A 22178-nucleotide genomic window follows, 5' to 3' on the forward strand; every position below is an offset into this window, starting at 1 on the left:
GTAAGTGAACTGTTTAATGCCAAATACCCAAACCATCCTAATTCTCAGTCAACAGTTAGTAGAATAGAGCACAAATTCATAACTTCAGGTCATGTTAGGGATTTGCCAAGATCAGGTCGTCCAAAAATTTCTGAAGAAACAAAATTAAACGTTCTGCTCTCCGTCGAAGAAAATCCAAACAATGCAACTTCACAAATTTCAGTTGATAATAATATAGCCGGAACGTCAGTAAGACACATCTTAAAAGCAAATGAATACCACCTTTATAAAATTAGACTAATACACTACTTAAATGAGAACGATCCTGATCGAAGAAACCAATTTTTGCGAGCAAATGATGAACATTTGCAATAATAACCGTCAGTTTGTGTTATGAGTGTTGTTTTCAGATGAAGCAACTTTTTGTTTAAACGGTGTCGTAAATTGGCAAAACTGTCGGTACTGGTCAGTGTCAAATCCACACCGGGTTACTAAGGCTCATACACAGTACCCTAAATCTATTAATGTTTGGGCTGGTATCGTGGAAAATAAAGTAATAGGGCCATACTTTTTCGAAGAAAACTTAACAGGACAACGCTATTTAAATTTTCTTCAAGAAAATCTTATCCCTGCTTTGGCTGCCCTATACCCAGACGAACAAGACCCAGCTGTCCCGACAGATGCGGTTTCAGCAAGACGGCGCACCGCCACATTTCTTTCGAGATGTCCGTAATTACTTGTATACAGTGTTTCCAGGAAGATAGATAGGACGAAAAGGGCCAATAGAGTGACCGGCGACAAAAAAATAAATCCCTGCGACTATTTTCTGTGGGGGTACCTGAAAAGTAAAGTTTATATTGAGAAGCCAAACAACGTAGAAGATGTGAAAAATAGAATTAGATATGAAATTAGACGTATATCACCTGAAATAATTGATAGTGTTTTACATGAGATTGTAAACCGTCTTGCTTTCTGCCAAGAAGTAAATGGGGATCAGTTTGAACACTTGATACATTAATAAAAGTTTTCACAGTTTATAACATTTTATCCTCCATTTCATCTTAATTTGTAAATATTTCTGATCAGGTGAGTTTTGAGATAAGGTGTGTTATACGAAACTTGCTTGGAATTTCGCCTATATTTCAAAAATGCCATAAAAAATATAGAATTCCATTTAAAAAAATGACCGATGACGTTATATCTTTTTTTTCTTCCACCCTGTATACAAAAATTTATGTGAAATAATGCGCAACTTAAAATAAAAATCGACGGGTTTGAGCGTTTTTTCAAAAAATCAATGTCTCTAATTTTTATCGAATTTATGCGGAACTTTAGGCGGTCACTGTATACAGGGTGTCTCACGACGAATAGACGCGCTCGATATCTCAGAAACTAATTTTTCAAAAATTTTGAAAATTTGGCAACATGGCACAGTCGATGGGGGCTACACAACTAAAATATTTTGACAGTTGTGACGTTTCCGGTTATACCGGAAGTAGGTGTCAACTTCGTTATTTTAAATGGAACACCCTGTATATTTTTACATTTTTGGCTTTTACGTGAAATTCTAAATATATTTTGTGTATAATGTCCTATACCTAAGTGTAACCGTTTTTGACATATTTTTAATTTCATGTGAAAAACTATGTTTATAAGGCCTAACATAATTACCGATTACTCCCTTTTAGTAGCCTTTAATTATTGGTTAGTTTTGGTTTTTTTTTTAGAGGAAGAACCACTTTAAAAGACTATTTTAATATTTGGCTAAAAAAAAGATACAGGGGGGTCAAAAACTAGCATTAAAAATTAAAATGAAAAAATCATTAAAAGTCAATTTTTTTAAATGGAAACCCCCTATTTTTATAATTTTTTCATAAAGATAGTTAAAAATAAGGTTAACTTTGTATAAGGTTATCTAGTCCAAAAATTGATAGTTTCCGAAATATTGGCAGTTTAAATTTGGCCTAATATTAAAAGCCGTATAGTAACACGGCCCAAGGATTGTTGATTAGTTGGGCATGATGGTTGTCATAGTAACCGCTAGAAGCGGCAGTAAGATAATGGATTATAACAGAAATGTACACTTTTTAATTAAATTACACTTTTACGAAGAAAACTTAAATAGCAAGTAACTTATAAATATAATGCATATAATCCATTGTCTAGCAGTTACTATGACAACCGTCATGCCCAACTAATCAACTTGAGCCGTGTTACTATACGGCTTTTAATATTAGGCCAAATTTAAACTGCCAATATTTCGGAAACTATCAATTTTTGGACTAGATAACCTTATACAAAGTTAACCTTATTTTTAATTATCTTTATGAAAAAATTATAAAAATAGGGGGTTTCCATTTAAAAAAATTGACTTTTAATGATTTTTTCATTTTAATTTTTAATGCTAGTTTTTGACCCCCCTGTATCTTTTTTTTAGCCAAATATTAAAATAGTCTTTTAAAGTGGTTCTTCCTCTAAAATAAAACCAAAACTAACCAATAATTAAAGGCTACTAAAAGGGAGTAATCGGTAATTATGTTAGGCCTTATAAACATAGTTTTTCACATGAAATTAAAAATATGTCAAAAACGGTTACACTTAGGTATAGGACATTATACACAAAATATATTTAGAATTTCACGTAAAAGCCAAAAATGTAAAAATATACAGGGTGTTCCATTTAAAATAACGAAGTTGACACCTACTTCCGGTATAACCGGAAACGTCACAACTGTCAAAATATTTTAGTTGTGTAGCCCCCATCGACTGTGCCATGTTGCCAAATTTTCAAAATTTTTGAAAAATTAGTTTCCGAGATATCGATCGCGTCTATTCGTCGTGAGACACCCTGTATAAGTATTTAGAAGATATAAGTTTATGCCGTTCTTTGTGACTTATACCAATATTAATATTGAATATTTTTAAAGTATAGTATAAATCGTGTTCCATGTATAATATATTCTAGTGAAGTATGGAGCACAAATTTTTATATCTAGAGATTGACTTCTAGCCTAATTGGAAACCAAAGACGGTTTATCAGATAAACTTGCCAATTGATTTTGAAGAATTTTTACTCATCAAAAAAAAACATCAAATTTGGGAAATATTACGTCAAATGTGTGTTTATACTTTTATCGGCAATTTTCTAAAGTTTAGAATCATTCCATTAACATCACATTATTTTTTCTTCAGAATTTGTCAGCGCTGTTACCACATCAGTCTCTACCACAGATAGTTCAACCAAAGCTCCAGGAGAGCCTGTCAGGAAAAGGGATGTAGTGGATCTTACTTTGTCGGATTCGGATGACGACCAGCCATTGGCCAAAAGATGCCCCCCTCCAAAGCCTGATTCTACCAATAAGACTGGTGAGTCTCCTATTGCATCTAGAATTAGAAGTAAAAGGGCAGCTTATAATAAATATAATACTAAGAATACGTAACAACATTTTATTTGAGAATGTAAATAGCGTTATTTGGTTCATTACACAAATGTAGTCCTTTTTTTAAACATTTGTTGGGCAAAACAAAATTCTTTTCACTTAAAATGTTTTTAAACTTTTCTACGTTCTGAGGGTCGCAGAGATATATTTTTCTCTAAATTAAGCACAGTGTTTTTTTAGTACCTAATCATGTTAGAGTTTAATTTTTTCTTATTTCAGGGTTCCTTGAATTATAAATCGTTTTGAAAATGTTTCCTTTAAAGTGAGATATAAGTGTCATGTGTGCATTAAGCTTTCCATAGAAAATATATTAGAACATAGTTTGCATATTATATAGAGTTATTTATTCATTATTAATGTGCCGCAATTCAAAATACAAATTTAACTTTAAAGGAATTTTCCCTTAAGAATTCATATTTTGAGATTATTTTTGTATCCAAATAAATTTAAAAAAATAGCATTGTCGATAGAATGTTACGTAAATATCACGGTTACTCGATATTTGAAGGCAGTGTAAGACAAGGTAAAAATTTTACAAATCTGCCATAAACATTGAGTTTAAGTTGTTTGTTCAATTTGTAATATCAGTAAAAAAAGACTTTCTTCCTAATAGAATTTTCATGATGTTACATTATAAAATTCCTATTTGAAATCCTACTATAGACTTTTTATAGAATAAACTTTTAACTACTAAGAAGGTATGATTGGAGATTCATAAAAAAAGACAAGGAACATCTGAGAGTTGAACATCACAGAATATGTGAAGAGAATTTTGTTTGCCTAGTGGAAAAGCTAGCTTAAAAGGTATCAGGAACAATATTTTTGAATAATCATGTAGGTAAATTTTAAATTAAAAAATCCAATTGAACTAATGTTACCAAAATGTTAGATAGTGTTTATTGTTGATGTAAATCTTGAATTGTGTTCTTAGGATAAGTTGTTTTTATTTATAGCCACGTGTAAAACTATTTCTACGACTATTAAAATCGGAAGCGAGTTTCTAAAAGAAAAAATAAATAAATTATACATTTAATACCATCTAAGGAAATTACATTTAAATATCTGTCTTATTTATTTATTTTTATTTTAAAAATTAGAATAGCTGTCATGGATTTTTTATTCATCTTAAGTTGTTAGACCATTTTTCCATTTTCATAACATTATAGGCGCCACAAACGCGAAAGACAATAGGTTGAAGAATACTAAATACTATAGATTTTGTGCTGTGATTTTTTTTTAATTTTTATTCTGTCCCAGTAATTTAAGTAATTTATTAAATTAATCGTTTTCAAAACATCTGTATCGCTCTTATTTTTAGCTTAAAATTATATTTTTTTTTACATTTTTTAAGTTGCTTTTTATTTTCGACCGAACTACGTTTGACTGGAAAAAGGATAGAATTCTTGTATATTTTTTGCTTGGTACCCTAATTTATATTATTTTATTTTATCACATTTGAGTTCATTATTTGGCGAAAACACGGGTTTTTCCAATTTGTAATTTTAAACTTGTAGGGCTCAAACTTCACGGTCGATGGTAGGTTATACATGGTTTTACAAATTCGATATAATGTATGGTATTCTCGTAATGAAAAATTGAAGTTAAGTTGAGTATTTAGGTAATGAACAAAATATACAAGACTACTAAGTATTTTGTAGATTAATTCGATGGATCGATTTGTTCCGATCCTTTCCTTGCATTATTTGGTGGGAAAATGTACTCATATAAAAATATAATATATATAAATTTCCTTAAACATCCCGATTTAAACTGCATTCTGAAGATGCAAGGTATAATTCACGGCTGGAAAAAATTTTATTTTTTTTTTGAAAAATCAAAAAAAAACGTAAATTTTTTGGATTAAATTCATTTTTTTTTTTTCATAAAATAACTTACTTTTATTAAAATTTATTTGGATTTTACTTTAAAATTTGCTAAGATCAAGCTTTGTCTCTCAGATTTGGAAATTGACAGTTATATACGATATATAACATCCAAATATTTTGTTAAGTGTATTCTTTGCCACTTATTGTTATTGTTGTTATTATGTATTTTATTATATTTTTGTGAATTATCTGTGTCACTAAAATAAATAAATTGCATTTTTAAGAGAAATAAGATAATATATCATCCGGTTACTAATTTTGGAATAGTATGACTTAAAATGCTTTAATTACGATTTTCTATTATATAATAACAATTGGGTATTATTAACATGAAAATATGTCGTATAGAAAAAATAACATTTGATTTAAATCATGCACCTTGGCATAAATTATAAATTAAGTTGATTTTTATGAGTGGCTTAAAATATTTTGATAAATTTGATTATATTTGACCTCTTATTGTTTTCATAAGTAACTAAATGCTCAACTTCTTTCTTCTTAAGTTATGAAATCGCCTTGCATCAGGTCTGATTTGTAAAACTCTGTGGATATCAAAATGGGCAGAATATTTTTGAACTTTCTTAGTATTAAAATTTTTATTAAACGCATTTTTATCGTTGGCAAAAGCTTTTTCGATAGTCATGCTTTGTAGCTATAAGTTTAAATAGCTATAAGCTAAGGTTATAATTATTTATTATAAATATTAAAATACAGGGATGTTTTAATATTTGCATACATAAATCTGCAGGGATTGCCATAAGCTGTTTTTTTCAATGGACCATTTTTGCTCAAAATGAAAGATTTTTTCGTCAACATTTAACCTTTAAGTAGTCGCGTGCCTACTATGATTTTGTGTTTTTTTTTTCAAGTATTATAATTATTGTTCAATACCTACAGTAATCTAAATAAAAAAAAATTAATAATATAGAAATTGAACACAAAAAAAAAACTAAAGCAAAATAAAAATATTTAATTTATATTATCATTGTATTATAACAAATTACAAATAAAGAGAAAAAATTATGTTTGTGCTGTGGGCAAATATTGCATCCTTTCTTTACTTTTTGTCACCTGAGAAAATTGAGCTTCTCGAGTTTTTTTTCTCGAATATTACGTTAAAGTCGTTTTCTGAATTTTTGAGTCGTCATTTATCTCCATTTGCTAGGGTTTTGCTAACTCTTAATCCAACTCTTTTCCAGAAAATTTCTTTAGCTCATAGATTCTGAAGATTTGCAGAATTCTATCGATTTAATTTACGTTGGCTTTAAATGACGTTTAAGAGGTTAAACTATTTATTACTATGGAATAAATCCTATTCGAAAAGTTAAATAAATGTAAACAGCTTTGTTATAAAATGAACTAAATTACCGCTAATTTTTTATTTTCAATATGCCAACTACGATTTCTAATACACATTTAATAGTTTTTGTATGAATTGGGCTTTCCAGGGCTGTCTTAATAAATTTTATTTCTTAAATATCCCTACAAAAAAATATCTAGAGGGTTTAAATTAGGAGTATTAGCCGGCTATTGAATCATGGCATATTGATATTAGCGAACCGCAAGTTTTCTACGTAGGCTTCAATTTTGTGCTTGATAAGATTTAAATATTGATTATCCCTTAAATAATCAGTAATAAGCCAGTAACCTTAAATAACCAGTCACTTGCAGTGACTTATTTTTACGTATTTTTATAGTGTAAATTTTATGTATACCTTCCTGCCGTCGAAAACATTGCTTTATCTGTATGAATTTTTCCCAACAATGGAGGATCTTAATACCCTAATTCTAAAAATCCTAAAACTAAGTTCTACACAGTTTTTTGAGCCTTGTAAAATGATTTTTCATGTTGTGATTAACCGCTGTAATAGGTTTTTTATTTTTTCTAAATAAACTGTTCCATGAAACCCTAAGTAGGTAAATATATATAAGTGAAATAAATTAAAGTTATTTCTTCCTCTTCCTTTGTAAGTTATTTTTCTTAGTCATTGGGTTTGGTTATCCAGGATTAATATGGCAATATGTGAAAATTAAGGCAAAAATATTTGTAATTAATTATAATAGAAAATCAGTATTATAAAGTAGTTTTTAATCAGCTAGAACTTAAATTATTGGAAAATGGCTTAACTAATCGTTGACATACCATATATTTTTTAAATCAGAAAAGAATTAGCTTTCTTTTTTGCCAAAAATAAGCAGATTAATATTCCATTAAAAAAAAGTAAACTTAGTTTGTTTTTCTAAAAAATAATACTGAGGAAGCCAATCTATTTTTGATAGAAAAAAAACTTTTCTAATGCTTGGAAACTACTGCTAATTTAGTTGCTGCTGCATTACAAAACACAATAACTGAAATTTCTGAAAAAGAACGGAGAAAATTCGATTTAACTAAATTATATCAGCCGCAAGATTTTATTCGAAAAAATTAAAATAAACTTTGCAGCTTCATAGGATGCTTTTGTTAAATATCTGTTTTTTATCATTGACTTTTATTAAAAACTCAACAAAGCTATATCTAAGATATGGCAAGTTTTATTTATATATCTAAATAAAGGATATTTAAATTCTACAAAAAGAAATCGCCAGTCAACAAAATAATTTGTTTTTTATTGTTTACTTTGTATTTACTCAACTACGGTAAATTTGGTTTAAAATAGCATTTTTTGGTATAATACATTTTTTAAAGGGTAACTAAAGTTTGTTTAAAAAATATTAATCCGACATGCCTGATTAATATTTGTCCATCATCAGGGATAATAAATTAAGGGGTTCTGTCAAGACATCTTATAGATCTACTGCCTCAGACAAGGTTAAAAGATTAAAACGAATTAAGATACAGGAGAATGGCACCAAACATGGATTTGCAAAAACTTTAAACTACATAATTACGACAATAGGTTAATAATAATACAGCTATTGTTTTGTAAAACCTCAACGATATGGTAAACCCCAACAAATGGTTTTACAAAACAATAGCTGTATTATTTAGTGAAGGATGACCGAAATACCTTTAGTTGCCTATTGATCTACTAACTCCATTACAAGAATGGACTACTTCTTCAAATATAATTTTTTTTCTTTTTTTTTTTTACCTTTTTTGGTTATTCAACTTCGCTCTCCTAAGGTAAATTGTTGAGAATTTAATTTTGTTTTATATATTTAGTGTACGGCTTTGGTTTATTTAGTAAACCAAATTCAGAGTTCCCCAAAACTCGACAATTGAGGAATACACTTTTTTATTTTTTAGCTTTTCTCATAGACCATTAACTTACAAATTTTGCAAGAGATTTTCCAAAAATCGATGCAAATTTTAAAAATACTGAAAACGAGTGTAAAAGCTAGCAACAATAAACCAGTAAAAAAGTTGATTTTGGCGGAAAAGTCAGTTACTGTTTGGTAATGGGATAGTCGATGGGGGAAATACGAAAAATAGGCTAGTTTATACCTTCTTCAAAAATATTCTATGCCCACGCTACCATTAACCGTGAACGATTACCCTGTATCTAAAAAGCATTCTATCCTTTACCTTTCAGAATCGAGCAACATTACCTCCACCACACCGGCTACACAGCGCACTACTACCACTCCAGGACCTGCTTCGGTATCCAGCTCGGGGTATCCGGTAAGTCCGGCCGTCATAAATCTGGATAGTCCGTCCCCGCCACGCTCGCCGCAAGTGACCACTCAGCCGCCATCTTGTATGCTGGCACAAAGCCAACAAGATAGTGATGCGCAGGCACAACCCACCCCTATGCCTTACATCGACATTGGTAATGAGGCGAGTGCGAATTTAAATTTTATGCAAGGATATTAATCCGGGAAGCGAGTGAATATTCTGTTCGTTTTTTTTTGGAACGGCTATATTACGTTTGCGGAAGACAAAGGAATCTCGATTGTATTGTAACAAGTTACTTGTGTTGCCATCATAGCTAATTACGATTAAAAATTTATGTACAAGGTGGGAAAGAAAGTGAGGTTCCATATAGCTTTTCCGCTAGAGGGCACAATTAATAATAAAATTTGTAAGGTCTCACAAAACTCGTATATTACGAGTACATATAAAGTCTAAATACTTTTGAGGATTAAGGTTCATTGGCATATTTAGTTATGATAGGAGTAGTGGAAGTGAAATTGCTGTAAATTCAAAACCACTCATTTAAATTTAGTCCAAAAAAGGAACATTTAATTTTAAACCGAAGACTTGTTTAGAAGAGAAATACATAAATTTTAAATTGTACTTCTCTTTGTTCCATAATAGCTCTTAATAAATGTGCTAGAGAACTATTTGTAATAACTATGTAAATCACTTGGTATATTTTTGATATCGCACTCGAAATGTACACTAAATATGAAAGAAAAGCATAAAAACCCGAAGTCAATACGTTAGATAGCTAAATATAGATTTTATAATATTTTAATTGCCAAAGGTTAGTTTTGCTGAGCCGAATTGGATTAATTAATCTTGGTCTTATATTAATGGGGTAGTTATTTTAAGCGAACTAAGTACAAACAAGAATAACTTTTGCTTATTAAATCTACTTTTCGAGTGCAGTTTCAGAAATATACCGTGCAATTTTAATTTTCGGGGAAAAATTTAAATAAATTAGGGAAAATAACAATGGAGAAAATAAAAACGATTACAAATTGTGGCGGAATTTGAAAACAGCTACATTTGTCTTTCAAAAAAGCATAGGTTTAGTAAAAAACAATAAGTAGTTCAGAACAGTCTAAAGGGTGTTTGAGAAAAACACCCTTTAGACTGCGCATTCTTAAAGGGGTGAATCCTTAAATGACTTTAATAAGAAAAGTTAAAATAATCCTAAACCGGTCTTACTTTTGAACTACAGGGTGTTATAGCTGAGATGAGCTACAGAGAAACTCTTTTTATTATAACTTTGAATCGATGTTACCAGCATCGCAACAAAACAATAAATTACTAATTTGATCGGCTAAATATATCGCAGCGCAAGTAGACGAAACTACGGACAACAAAATACTGATCAATGAAGGTGTTTGGAGTAAATATAAATTCTTAGGTCCTTCGCCTACATCCATCCTGGAAAAAATCTGTGGGAAATTTTATTTCAAGTCAAGATCATATATGAATGTAAAACTTATGATTTGTTTTAGATTGTTTCATTTACACTACTATTCTAAAGTATTTAAATCCTTTTGGAGTATCTTAGTCTTGAATTGAAATTATCCTCTAATTGGCTAGAGATCATCGGCGAAGATTTTAATTTAAAACAAATGCCAATATAGACAAATAATTACCAAAATAAGCCTTCCAAGGTGAGATTTTTAAAAGATTATCTGAGATATACTATTATCTAACTTTTTAGTAATATTGGTGTTCCTCGAGATATATGGGCTCATCAGATTGCTCAACAAGAGAATTTACTTTAGAGTCTGTTTCAACTTTTTCAATTTTTTTGTCTGGTATATCTTAATATTAAATACACACATACCCATCAGGTGCACATAATAAAAAAAATATATATATTTTGCTCTTTTTTATATATACTACCTTAAAATTAAGCCTTCCTCGATAAAATAAAAGTGATTCATCCAGACTCAAATATTCCTTGTGTTCCTTATCAGTGTGTCTTAGCATACATTTTCAGCTTATGCTATTTGAGGTTAGAGCCAGAAAAATATCGAATTCCCTGTAATCAATTCCTATCAATAGCTGCCTAACATCCATAGTTCAAAGCCTTTCAACTATCTAAAGTGCGCTCATGTCTTCCGTTATATTGCTTCATATTTTTGCTATATTATGATCAAAAATAAAGTCAGAAAAATTTTGAACAAACTTATTCCATTGATCTAAAGAAAGTATTTAGGTTTTTTCTTGAATTGCACTGTCAGAGCTGCTGCTAATATCGCTGACTCTTGGATTGATAATTAGGATCAATTAAATTAAACTGAGTATACTTCAAATGGATTCAAGTATCAAAATGTCTTTTTACTAAATTCTTTTTACAAATTGGCAAAAAACAGGTGATAGCCCTTGGACACTAGGTCGTAGTCTGTGTTATAATAAATCCGTTAATGCCATCCGTGCGCGCGCCATCGCATTTTTGCCATATTTTACCGATTTTCATCAACAATAAATTATACCTGTTATGGTATGTACATTTTATGTGACTGGTATGAGTGTAAGTATGCTATGACGAAAATTATTTAAATTAAATCACTTCACCATAATTGTTTGCTTCAAACTGAAGTGATATGAATGTAGTTATGTAATAATAAAAACTGGTCAATGTCATTGCTGACCTTGTTGTTGTGAGGTTGATTATGACATATCTGTCTCGTCGAATTGCAATGAATTTGGGAAAAAAAATGTACATTCTTTATGCCCACTGTTTCTTTAAAAAAATGAATGGTTTATTGGTTTGGAAATAAAACAAATAGTCATAATTATTGCTGTGGTGGCAACAGAATTTATTTAAGGGATGTTTCTCAAACAAATTATTTGTCTGTACATACAAGAAGTAAAGTTTTATTATTTATTTATACCAAAGTGGTTTTTTTGTAAATAAAATACAAGCTATTGTTAAGTTACTTAAGTTTAAGATTCTAGTATTCATTCCGTATGGGATAAAACAGTTACTATATATTTAGGAAATTTGTAAAATAATGTGTATTTAGGTTTAGGATAGCGTTTTTTTACGTGTAAATTAGGTTCACAGAATTATTGTTTTAGTTGTAAATTATAAAGGAATTAAGTCTACAGGGTCAGAAAATAACAGCTGAAAAATTGATGCTAAATAGAAAATAAAATATGCGCCAAACTAAACACATACAAAGCATATCAAATGTTATAAAATTGTTCTCTATTCTTATTGGGCTGATCTTCTAATAACTGACCCTGCAGAAAATTCTGTATTTTCTCTATGTAATATATATTTTTTGGGCCTAAAATGCATGACTTTCATTAGTCTCTTTTTTTATTTGCCCATTTTTTGTAACTAGAAGTAAAAAGTATAATAACCTAAGGTTTATTTAGTGGAAAAGTGTGTGAAAATAAGCATATTTAATTTCCAAGAATTCAAAAAGTTATAATTCGTCTTTATTATACTTGCGTGATTTATTCTCAGTTTTAAAAATCTTTATATTAACTCAAACTCATTAATCCCTGCTCTAATACGTGGACAAACAAGCGAAGTAAGCGGCTGTAGGGTCAATTGTGGTAATTGTTGAGGATATTTAATGTTTTGACTTGCTAAACGATTTTTGTGGACATCACGCATTATGTTATATATGTGAATTAGCAGTCACATAGCTCATAGTATATTCTTTGATAATAACTAGTGGTTTTCTGTAATTACAAGTCACATTAAGATAAAAAAAATATATTCAACATGCTTGTCCGTTTACATTTGCCCCTACTCGTTAGGGGTAATTGTAAACAAGCATCTCTTGACACATTACTCTACCAGAAAAAAACCTGGGGTAAATATAAACGAACTATATAAAGTCGCTGTGTAGCAAAATATTTTTTGATATAAGTCGTGTTTACATTTACCCCAAAATAATGTGACCTTAAAGGTTTTGCTTGCAATATAAATGAAAAATCGAGATAAAAGTAAATATTTTCCAACAGTTCTGTTTATTTTAACTAAAACTAAACTATTTTTGAGAACGCTAATAAAAGAAATTTATTCTAAGTATGTAATTATAATAATATTATAGCTATAAAAAATTAGTTTTGCTCATAAACAGGAACTATTGCTGGAAAGTTGTATAGTATTCTCTCTCCCTTCATTTGAATGCCAGGATCGGGAAGCACACCAATGATTTGATTCAAGGTTATATAACTGACATCAGTTTCAACAATGTTGAAAAGCATTTTTGATGCATCCCAGGATTTAGGACCAGTCACTTTGATTTCCGTTGATTTTTCATCCACAGCTTCAATTAAACACACATATTTAAAAAAAGTACTCTTTCTCTTTCCACTTTATTTAAGCTCTATATCTTGTTTTTCCGGTTCTGCCCAATCTATTTCATCATCAGTATCACCTAGACTTATTTCTCCATCAGAACTTTCCGATTCTGCAACTGGTTCACTTCTCATTTTTTTCAATTTCGGCTCTAACTTTTTGTTGTCGGATTAGCCTTTTTTCTTCCTTTATTTTTCTTCTTTTCTTCTGCTGCTCTTAGTCTTTCCAAGACTTGGTTGGTTGTTAATACCTCTCCATATCTTTGTTGCTTTAATCTCGTATGACTTGTTTTTTCTCTTCGACAATATCTTCACGGCGGCTGAGTGGCAAGAATATGTTGGTAATTTCTGTCGATTTACTGATAGACGATGCCGTCGATGGTTGTGGACTATGGGTAGATGCCACTAATAATTTTTGGGAGTCAGTTGACGATGTAGAAGGCTGCTCTCGGCTTTCAGCTGATGACACTGAATGATGTTGACTACAACATGATGAAGTTGAAGGCATTTGATCGTCGACCGTGGGTAGAAGTGGGTTTGGTTTAGAAATTGCAACAACAGTTAATTTAGAGGATACTGGTTGGATAATAATAGCATCGGATGTTACAGATTTCGGAGCTTTGAGGGCAGCTTCGTATTTGGCCAAGTCTTCTGGAGTAAATTCATTTTGTGGGAATTTGTTTCGATCAACTGGGTATACGCCAGTATTTTTAAATCCAGATATAATATTGCTAGAAACCATAGACTAGGTAATGCCAAGTAATTCGGTAAATTTTTCCTTAGTTAGCCGTCCACACCCTCGTCCCATTTGTTCCTTACCAAACTTCACCAATTGTTTATTCCAGTTCACCTTTAAGGGTCCGAAGACACACTTGTCCAAAGGCTGAAGCTTATCTGTAAGATGGCTTGGAACCTTTATCAAAATAATATTGTTGTGCATTGCCTCTTCAATAATTCTGACGCTCATATGACTGCTGTGACCATCATACAACAGTAGAGCTGCTTGATCTAGAAGGTTTTGGGAAGTTCTTAAATCTTTAATGTGAGGTATAAACCCTGTCGTAAACCACTGGAAAAATTGCGGCTCCTCCATCCATCCATTAGTGGAGGCCGCATATAGAGTTCCTGGATAGGCGCTATTGGAAGTCCAACGAGCCTAAACTCCAGCTCCCTTGAATACGATGAGCGGTGGAAGTGCTTTTCCATCGGCAGAAACACATCCTAAGACTGTCGTCGACTCTCTTCCAGAGCCTCCAGAAGATATCCGGCACAGGGCCTTTCCTTTCTCTCAAATTGCCCTGATACGATAGGGATCATTATTAAAACCTGACTCGTCAGCATTAAAAATAAAGCTTCCTTTATCATCTAAATTATTTTTATCAATGATTCTTTTCAGGTCATCAAAAAAAATGGTAGACGATCTCAGGTTTTCTAGCATCCTTCCGCAGTTTTTGCAAATGTTCCGGTTTCTTAAGAAACAGTTCAGGATGTCTTCTCATGAATGAGTAGTACCAGTCTTCTTCCGGTACTCCATTTTTAAATGGTGTTCCTAAACCTTTTGCATTAACATACTCTCCAACCAGTTGTCTAAGTTCTGCTTTGTCACATAGTAGACCCATCGCAGTACGTGCCAATAAACATTTCACTATTTCATTTTCGATATCTGAGAATAAAACTTGGGAACGTCCACCCTTTGTCACATTTAATGGAGTCTTTCTTACTCCTATCCTTTGGTAAATAACTGATCTGGGAACACCATAGAACGTTTCTGCTTGACGATACGTTTTATTTTTATTTTGGACATCTGCAACGGCATTCGCAACATCTTCCGTTGTATAAGAAGGTGCTTCTTCTTTCCTTACATAAGTACGAGGCATCTTTACACTGCAACAAGACAAAGAAATTACTCATTTTACATAAATTATCGGCGAGACACTAATTTTATTATGTTTACAATTACCCCAAAAGTGTGTATACATTTCCCCCAATAACAAATTTATTAGGGGGAAATGTAAACACTGAATTATTTTAGTGATTATAAAATTTGTCGACAGACATTTAGGATTAAAATAGACACAATAGTATAACAAACAATGTCCAAATGAAATATCTAACTTACTTCGATGATTTGCATTCGAAAACTTCAGTGCCGAAATTCAACATAAAACCACCAAACACATCAAATTGCATCAGCCAACTAATGCAAGAAGAGCACAAACAGGAGTAAAATTTCGAGGGAAACCGAGTTCGCCCGACGTCGGCACGACTCGAATAGTGAGCTTCGCGCCAAATTTGAAATCTAAATCTTGTTGTGTTTCTTATTTTAGATGTGTCTACAATTACCCCAGTTTACATTTACCCCAATTGACCCTATCTCAGGACCTGTACAGGGTTTCCCATTTTCGTATGTTTTATGGGGTTTCTCGCTTATCAAAAGAGATAGAGAGATGCGGTGTTCGCGACACCGTGCTACTTTTTAATGAGGTTAAAGCTGCACTAATCAAATTTGCCATAGCTATCTTAGTTTTTGTGCTACACGGTGAGTTTGAAAAAAAAAATTCAGTGATCCGCTGTAACTTTGTTAATATCAGGTATTTTAAAAAAGTAAAAACTGATATTTGTAGATTTTTTTGCTTAGAATCCATTGGCGTTCTTAAATTTTCTTCATAGGTCACAGTTTTTGAGATATTGACATAACTTCTTTTTTTTTAATGGGTCACCCTAGATATATTTTTTTAATCTGTTTTCGCTTGCGAAGAGCTTTTTACAAATATAGCATAGTCCATATTTATTTTTATAAACGTGACAAAATAATTTTTTTCTATTATTTACATTGATAATAGCAGAGATTTAATAGCCGTGGATAACCATGGTAACGCAAAAATAAACAAAATGATTAACGATCTGCCATTACTTAGGTATTTGGAAAATCACTTAAAAAGCCAAATAGAACTGACATTTGTTAACAATAATAAAAAACTATATAAATATAATATAGAAACAATTTTATAGCAACCTAACTTAAAAAAATACCCCCACAAAAAAAAATTAAAGCCGAGAGATCCGGTGATCGTGGTCGCCATCGAACAGGTCTATTTGTTCCAATCCATTTCCTGAGAAAATGTTCATTTAGCCCGTTTTAAATTATTCTAGCATTGTGGGCTAGAGCTCCATCCTGCTGAAAGAATATGTCGTTTAGTTGAGCCAGTGGGATATCTTCTAAAATGTTCATAGTGTTTTCTTGTAGAATTTGTAAGTAGGTACCCATTAGAGTTCAGATTTTCTTCATAAGTTTAATGAAGGATTTTTCGATTAAAAATAAAGCAGGAGACTTTAAATCCGAACCTGCCTTGACTTGACGTCTAGGAAAAATCATGTGGGTGTGTGATGTGTTGATTCCAAGACCGCGAATTGTGTCTATTAATAATTCCCGAACTTGTGAAATGTGCCTCGTCTGACCAAAGTTTTTTTTTCTAAAAATATTGTGAGATTTCATATTTACAAATCAATTGCAGAACTCCAATCTGCGTTTAACAATTTTACGATGAACAAGTTTATGCACGTAAGGTTTGAATTTATGTTTTTTTTAAATTCTTTGCACGTCTGTTTTAGAAACACTGGTCTTTTGATATATTTTCCCGCAGGAGGTGGTTTCGGGAGTGGCTTGAACAACGGCTGAAGCGTTGATCTCCAAAGATCCTCGCTATCTTTGTTGTAAACTTGGGGTCGAGATTTGTCAAAACATCAATGTTGGCAAAGAATTAATTTTAATTCTGACCTGTTTAGATAGAGTTCTAACATCTGGTCTGCATTTTCATTAGATAATATGACGCAGGTATTTGTATCATATAAAAAATCATTTTGTTTCGTTATTTATAAAAATAAATACGGACTATGCTATATTTTTTAAAAGCTCTTGGCAAGCGGAAACAGATTTTAAAAAAATATAGAGAGCGCCTATTTAAAAAAAAATTAAAGTTATGTCAGTATTACATATTAACAGATATGAAATAGCGACAATTTAGCAATTTAAGTTACTTCGGCCTTGATTTTTTGACTTTGCGCTGCTTGCAACAATGCATTTACTGATTTAAGTTATACAGTGCATCCGTAAACTAGCGGATAAATTCAATAAAAATGAAATGGACCATTTCTGAAAAAAAATGTCCGAACCCGTCGATTTTAATATTTGGTTTAGGGTTTTTCTACGTGGAAATTAAATATACAGGGTGAATCAAAAAAAAGATATGACGTCATCAATATGTTTTTTTAAATGGAAACCACAATTTTTTAATGCAGAATCAGAAAGAACGAATTTTTTTACAAAGGATATGGTAAAAATGAATAGTGGTTACATAACCAATTTTAAACGAAAATTGATAATAAAATGTAAAATTTGCTTCTAAATGTATTTTTTCTATTACCGTGCGAAATGAAAGAACATCGTACTACTCACTTTAAGCACTCTTTTGGATCAGTGAAATTTACTTTTTAATACAGTGAAGTTGTTGTATGTTTTGAGACTAACAACAAGTAGTAGATATAGCATCAGAAAATGATAAAATGAGCTAATAAATGCGGTAATAAATAAGTTACAGAGGTAAATTATTTCCTTAGAACATTGAAAGGCTAAAATTAGCATTGCCATGGAACTATGGGCAGTTTGTTTGCTTGTAACATCTCTGATGCAATGATGCCAAAAGCTCATGTAGAAATGGCTAAAACTCACTTTATAATATCAGAAAATTTTGTCACTTATTTTGACAGGCTCAAAACAAAACTATTCGAATGTAAACACAAAGCCGTTTGTCAAGATGACATCAGCTTTTGCCTGCAGTGTTGCCATTTCAAATTTTTTAGAAGCGGTTTTAGGAATAAGGATGTTAATAGTTAGTTGAGTTAATAATTTTTTTTGCTTTGAAGATGTTATTTTTGCGCTTAGAATAACATATATCTTTTTCTACTTTTTGTTTTAAATCTAAAATCAATAAGTTAAATTAACATTATTATATGTGTTGATATATAGCTGAAAATCCACTCTTTTGAAAATGCGTGTAAATTTGACAACAGAGAATCGATGAATATGTTTGTAAACAAAACATCCTCCTTGCCGCTGTGCACATGTTGAACTCAAACAAAGTTATGTTTACTAACTCTAGCCTTTCAATGTTCTAAGATTACTTCTGAAAAAACTAAGTCGTCTACATACAAAACCAGTTGGAGACGATGGAATTTCAATAAAGGATATTATATTTTGTCTACTCTATATTATGAACCTCTTAATAAACATATTGCACACTTGTCTTTTGAAGAGGATTTTCCCATCAGCTTGAAAAAAAGTATAATTAACTCATTGCCTAAGAAATAAGCATTTTTCCAGCAATATGAAAAATCATTGATAAATTTATTTATCAACAAATTTCTCTTTTTGTAGAAGAAACCCAGATAATATTAACTGGTCAGTCATTTTGAAAAAATTGCGGCACGTCAACATGCTTGGTAAAAATTTTAAATGATATTAGGAATAATAAAAAAAATGAAAAATCAACTTTCTGAGATTGCTGGATTTTAGCAAAGCATTCCATCCCATAAATCATCAAATGACCCTGCAATGCAAAATTACACCGTATTGGTTTGTTTCATAATGCAATAGTGTTCTTTGACAATTTCCTAAGGAATAGGTCTGATCTTTATAACCAACGACACAACGAAACGGAAGTTGAGCTACGTGCCAATATCAACACCACAAGGGTCAATATTGTGTCCTTTATTATTTTCTGTATACGTCGTAGATATGAATAGTAATCTGCAATATCCTTACAGTAATATGCGGATAACTCACAGTTATATTTACCAATAAACTGCGCAGGTTATAAAGAGTGTCAATCGAAAGTTAATTGAGATCTTGAAAAAATTTTTAGAGAATCCAAGGATCACAACTTTAAAATGCAATAAAATCTCAAGCTGTCATAAAAGAGCAAAACAAACAAAAAAGAAAATATTAAGGTCTACTTACTCTTTACTAAGAAATTATATAAAAAAATTATGTTGGTGTCATAGTTTTCACTCGAGACAGCCTGTAATGAAAATTTTTATTGCAAAGGAAGCATTGGATCAAATGGACAATAAAGTATACGAGTTGCAATAAATCTAGAATAATGTTTCTGTTTTAATTTCATATGTTTTGTTAGTCTGTTACGTCGTATTTGACAAACCATTGACTTTAGGTACATGGTTTGCTATACAAAAAGTATTCAGAATATATCATAGTAATGTAAAACGTCATAATATACAGGGTGTTCTATTTTAAAAAATGAATGTTCACGCCATAGTTTCTACTCAAGGCACCTTATATAGAATTTTTTTTATTTCAAAAAACGCGCAAGTGACAATACTAGTCCAAAAAATAAAAGGAGAAAAAATACCTGAATTTTAAATGAATTTGTTCGTTTCATCGTGCATGCACTATACTACTAAATAACCTATATTACTAACACTATATTACTAAATAACCTGCGACTTCGCTCGCGTGGAAGAACACAAATCAATCGTTGAGTTTTGGAGTTGAATTAATTATCGACTTTGTGTAAGTAGTTTAATATTTTTTATTCGTAATAAGTAGTATTATAAAAAATGATGCCGAAAGCAAAGGGTGCTGCGCAAGAACGATCATATTGTTCAACATTCGAGTAATGTTATTGCAAAATCTACGCCAAACTCGCGGTTAAAACCACGTCTATAACCTTCTTCGGGCAAAAACGCATATGTGTGCTACTTTTCGTACTATTCCGTAGCGCAGTTTCATCACTCCGGACAGACATTCATATTTATATGTATAGATAGATTAAGTATTTCATTATCAAAGTTTGAACATATATTTTCTCGGGTATTTACCATTGAGACGCGTTATTATTGCTGTTGTATTAATCAATTTTACTTTGCAGTTCCACACTTCTTTCACAAACGTTAAATAGATTCGATAGAATGTAAATGTAATACTTACCTCAGGAAATAGACATTGCCGATTTCCCAATCAAAATAATAGATTGAAGGCAAATAACAAATACATTAAATCAATATATAAATTTTTTTCAATAAAAATGTTCATGTCTTTTAGCAAACCGCAACAACATAGTAGCAGAAAAAATTGAAATGTTATGTAACCAAATTCCGTAGCCAGGCCATTGGTAACGTTTTGGTTGTAATATAAAATCGTTCACTAAAATAAAGAATGAAGCTATAAGGCAGGAGAACGCAACCACTAACCATAAAAATAAATAAAGCCTGGCTTTTCCTTGTGTACAACATTTTCTATGGGTAACACTGTCATATAAGAGATGTGCAGGTAAAATGTTGATAAAAAAAAAAGATAATGTGGCAAAAATTCCTGGTACATAGTATACATTGGTTTCTTCTGTTACTGCTCGGACCTCTGGATCAGCCAACAACCACCAACCTGAGTGGAACAATACGCTCGATACAGCGGATACCAATAAATTGATTTGTAAGTTGTTCATCAGAAAGAGTCTGTGGTGCAAGCGTGAGGAATTTATTGCTAGAGACATTTTTTAACGTTTAAAACTGGAATTTTGATAATATATTATTTTAGGGTTTTGAATTGTTTATTAAACTTGACGGTAAAAAGGCTGACATTGGAGTATATTCGCTTATTTGTTAGGTAAATAGCGAACGCTAATCATTGAGCGAATTCATTATATTTTAAAAAATACAACGAATACAAGAGTTTTGTAAAGATTTTACAAAAACGATAATATACTTATAAGGGTTTTGGCCTGGTCGCTACTTCAATGACATAACAATCACGCTATTTTTACACCAAAGTTTAAATATATTTAAATTTGTGTTGTTTTAAGAAAGAGACAACCATTTAAGGATGCTGCTGGTACAGTGATTTTTTGCTCATAAATTTTGAACTTAATTTTTGGAATCGGCGGGATTTGTTATTTGACAGGTTATGTCGTAACAACGTCATGTTATAAGTAAATTATGTCGGTGTTTCGTAGATTATAAATATTTTCCAAACATGAATTATTCAAATAAAAAAATGACTAATATGCATTTGATGTATGTACGGGCTCACTGAAACTTGTAAGAAAGTGAAATCGCGCGGAAGCAAGACAGATTTACGCCGATCGTTTTCTCAACAGAAGTCTGCCGGGAAAAAAATTGTTTCAGAAAATTAATTCTCGATTGTGTGAAACTGGATGTTTCAATCCAAAGGACGCGTGTTTAAAATACTTAACGTGGATGATTATGCGTATTGAAGAACACTCTGGTATTAGTATTAGAGAAATTGTTAAGCGGGAGAAACGAATCATATAAAATCTTGGAGAATTATAAAGGTATAGCAGTTTTATCCCTATCATTACCAGAAACACTTGGGCAAACCCCGCAAACCATTACTACACCCCAACGAGATAGCTTTAGAATAATATTATGACAAGGTAGTATTCAACTGCAAACAATTTCCTTTAGCTCTTGTAGGCAATGTAATCTGCAACATAAATCAGAGACACTTAGATTGGTGAATACCTAACGAGGTCGAACCTCTTTATTAAAGAATGGAAATGACAGGTGTAGAAGATGCTAGCCATCTAAGCCAAAACGACTACCTACCTTTGAAATAGAATGTCTTTAGTTGCAACAAGTTTTCAATAATGCTTATTATCTTTTTCAGGTCTACAACAAAAACAAACAAGGCTAATCTGCAAAAATCTCATTCATTCTTCTCAAAGAGAGACATACAACATTGACGAAAATAAAGAAAACACAAAGTCACGGTCCCACAACATATACACAGGCTACACGTTCGCTTTAGCTAGAGCATAATCAGGCCTTTAAAAGCCATACACAAACCTCACACTACATAAATAAACCTATGATAACTAAACCTATAAATAAAGG

The 22178-nt window shown here is 31.4% G+C and overlaps 1 protein-coding gene across 8 annotated transcripts in view; it reads left to right on the forward strand.

Annotated features, from left to right (window-relative positions):
• Nucleotides 1–12232, forward strand: part of LOC126734788 (E3 SUMO-protein ligase PIAS2) — a 63082-nt gene extending 50850 nt beyond the window's left edge. For all 8 annotated transcript variants that reach the window (XM_050438517.1, XM_050438518.1, XM_050438519.1 and 5 more), the window contains 2 exons: nucleotides 3172–3345; nucleotides 8839–12232. In XM_050438517.1, coding sequence (XP_050294474.1) covers nucleotides 3172–3345; nucleotides 8839–9119 — 455 coding nt within the window. In that variant the 3' untranslated portion in view covers nucleotides 9120–12232. The remainder of the gene's footprint in view (nucleotides 1–3171; nucleotides 3346–8838) is intronic.
• Nucleotides 12233–22178: the final 9946 nt, after the last annotated feature.

The sequence above is a fragment of the Anthonomus grandis genome, chromosome 4 (assembly GCF_022605725.1).
Source record: "Anthonomus grandis grandis chromosome 4, icAntGran1.3, whole genome shotgun sequence".
NCBI lineage: Eukaryota > Metazoa > Arthropoda > Insecta > Coleoptera > Curculionidae > Anthonomus > Anthonomus grandis.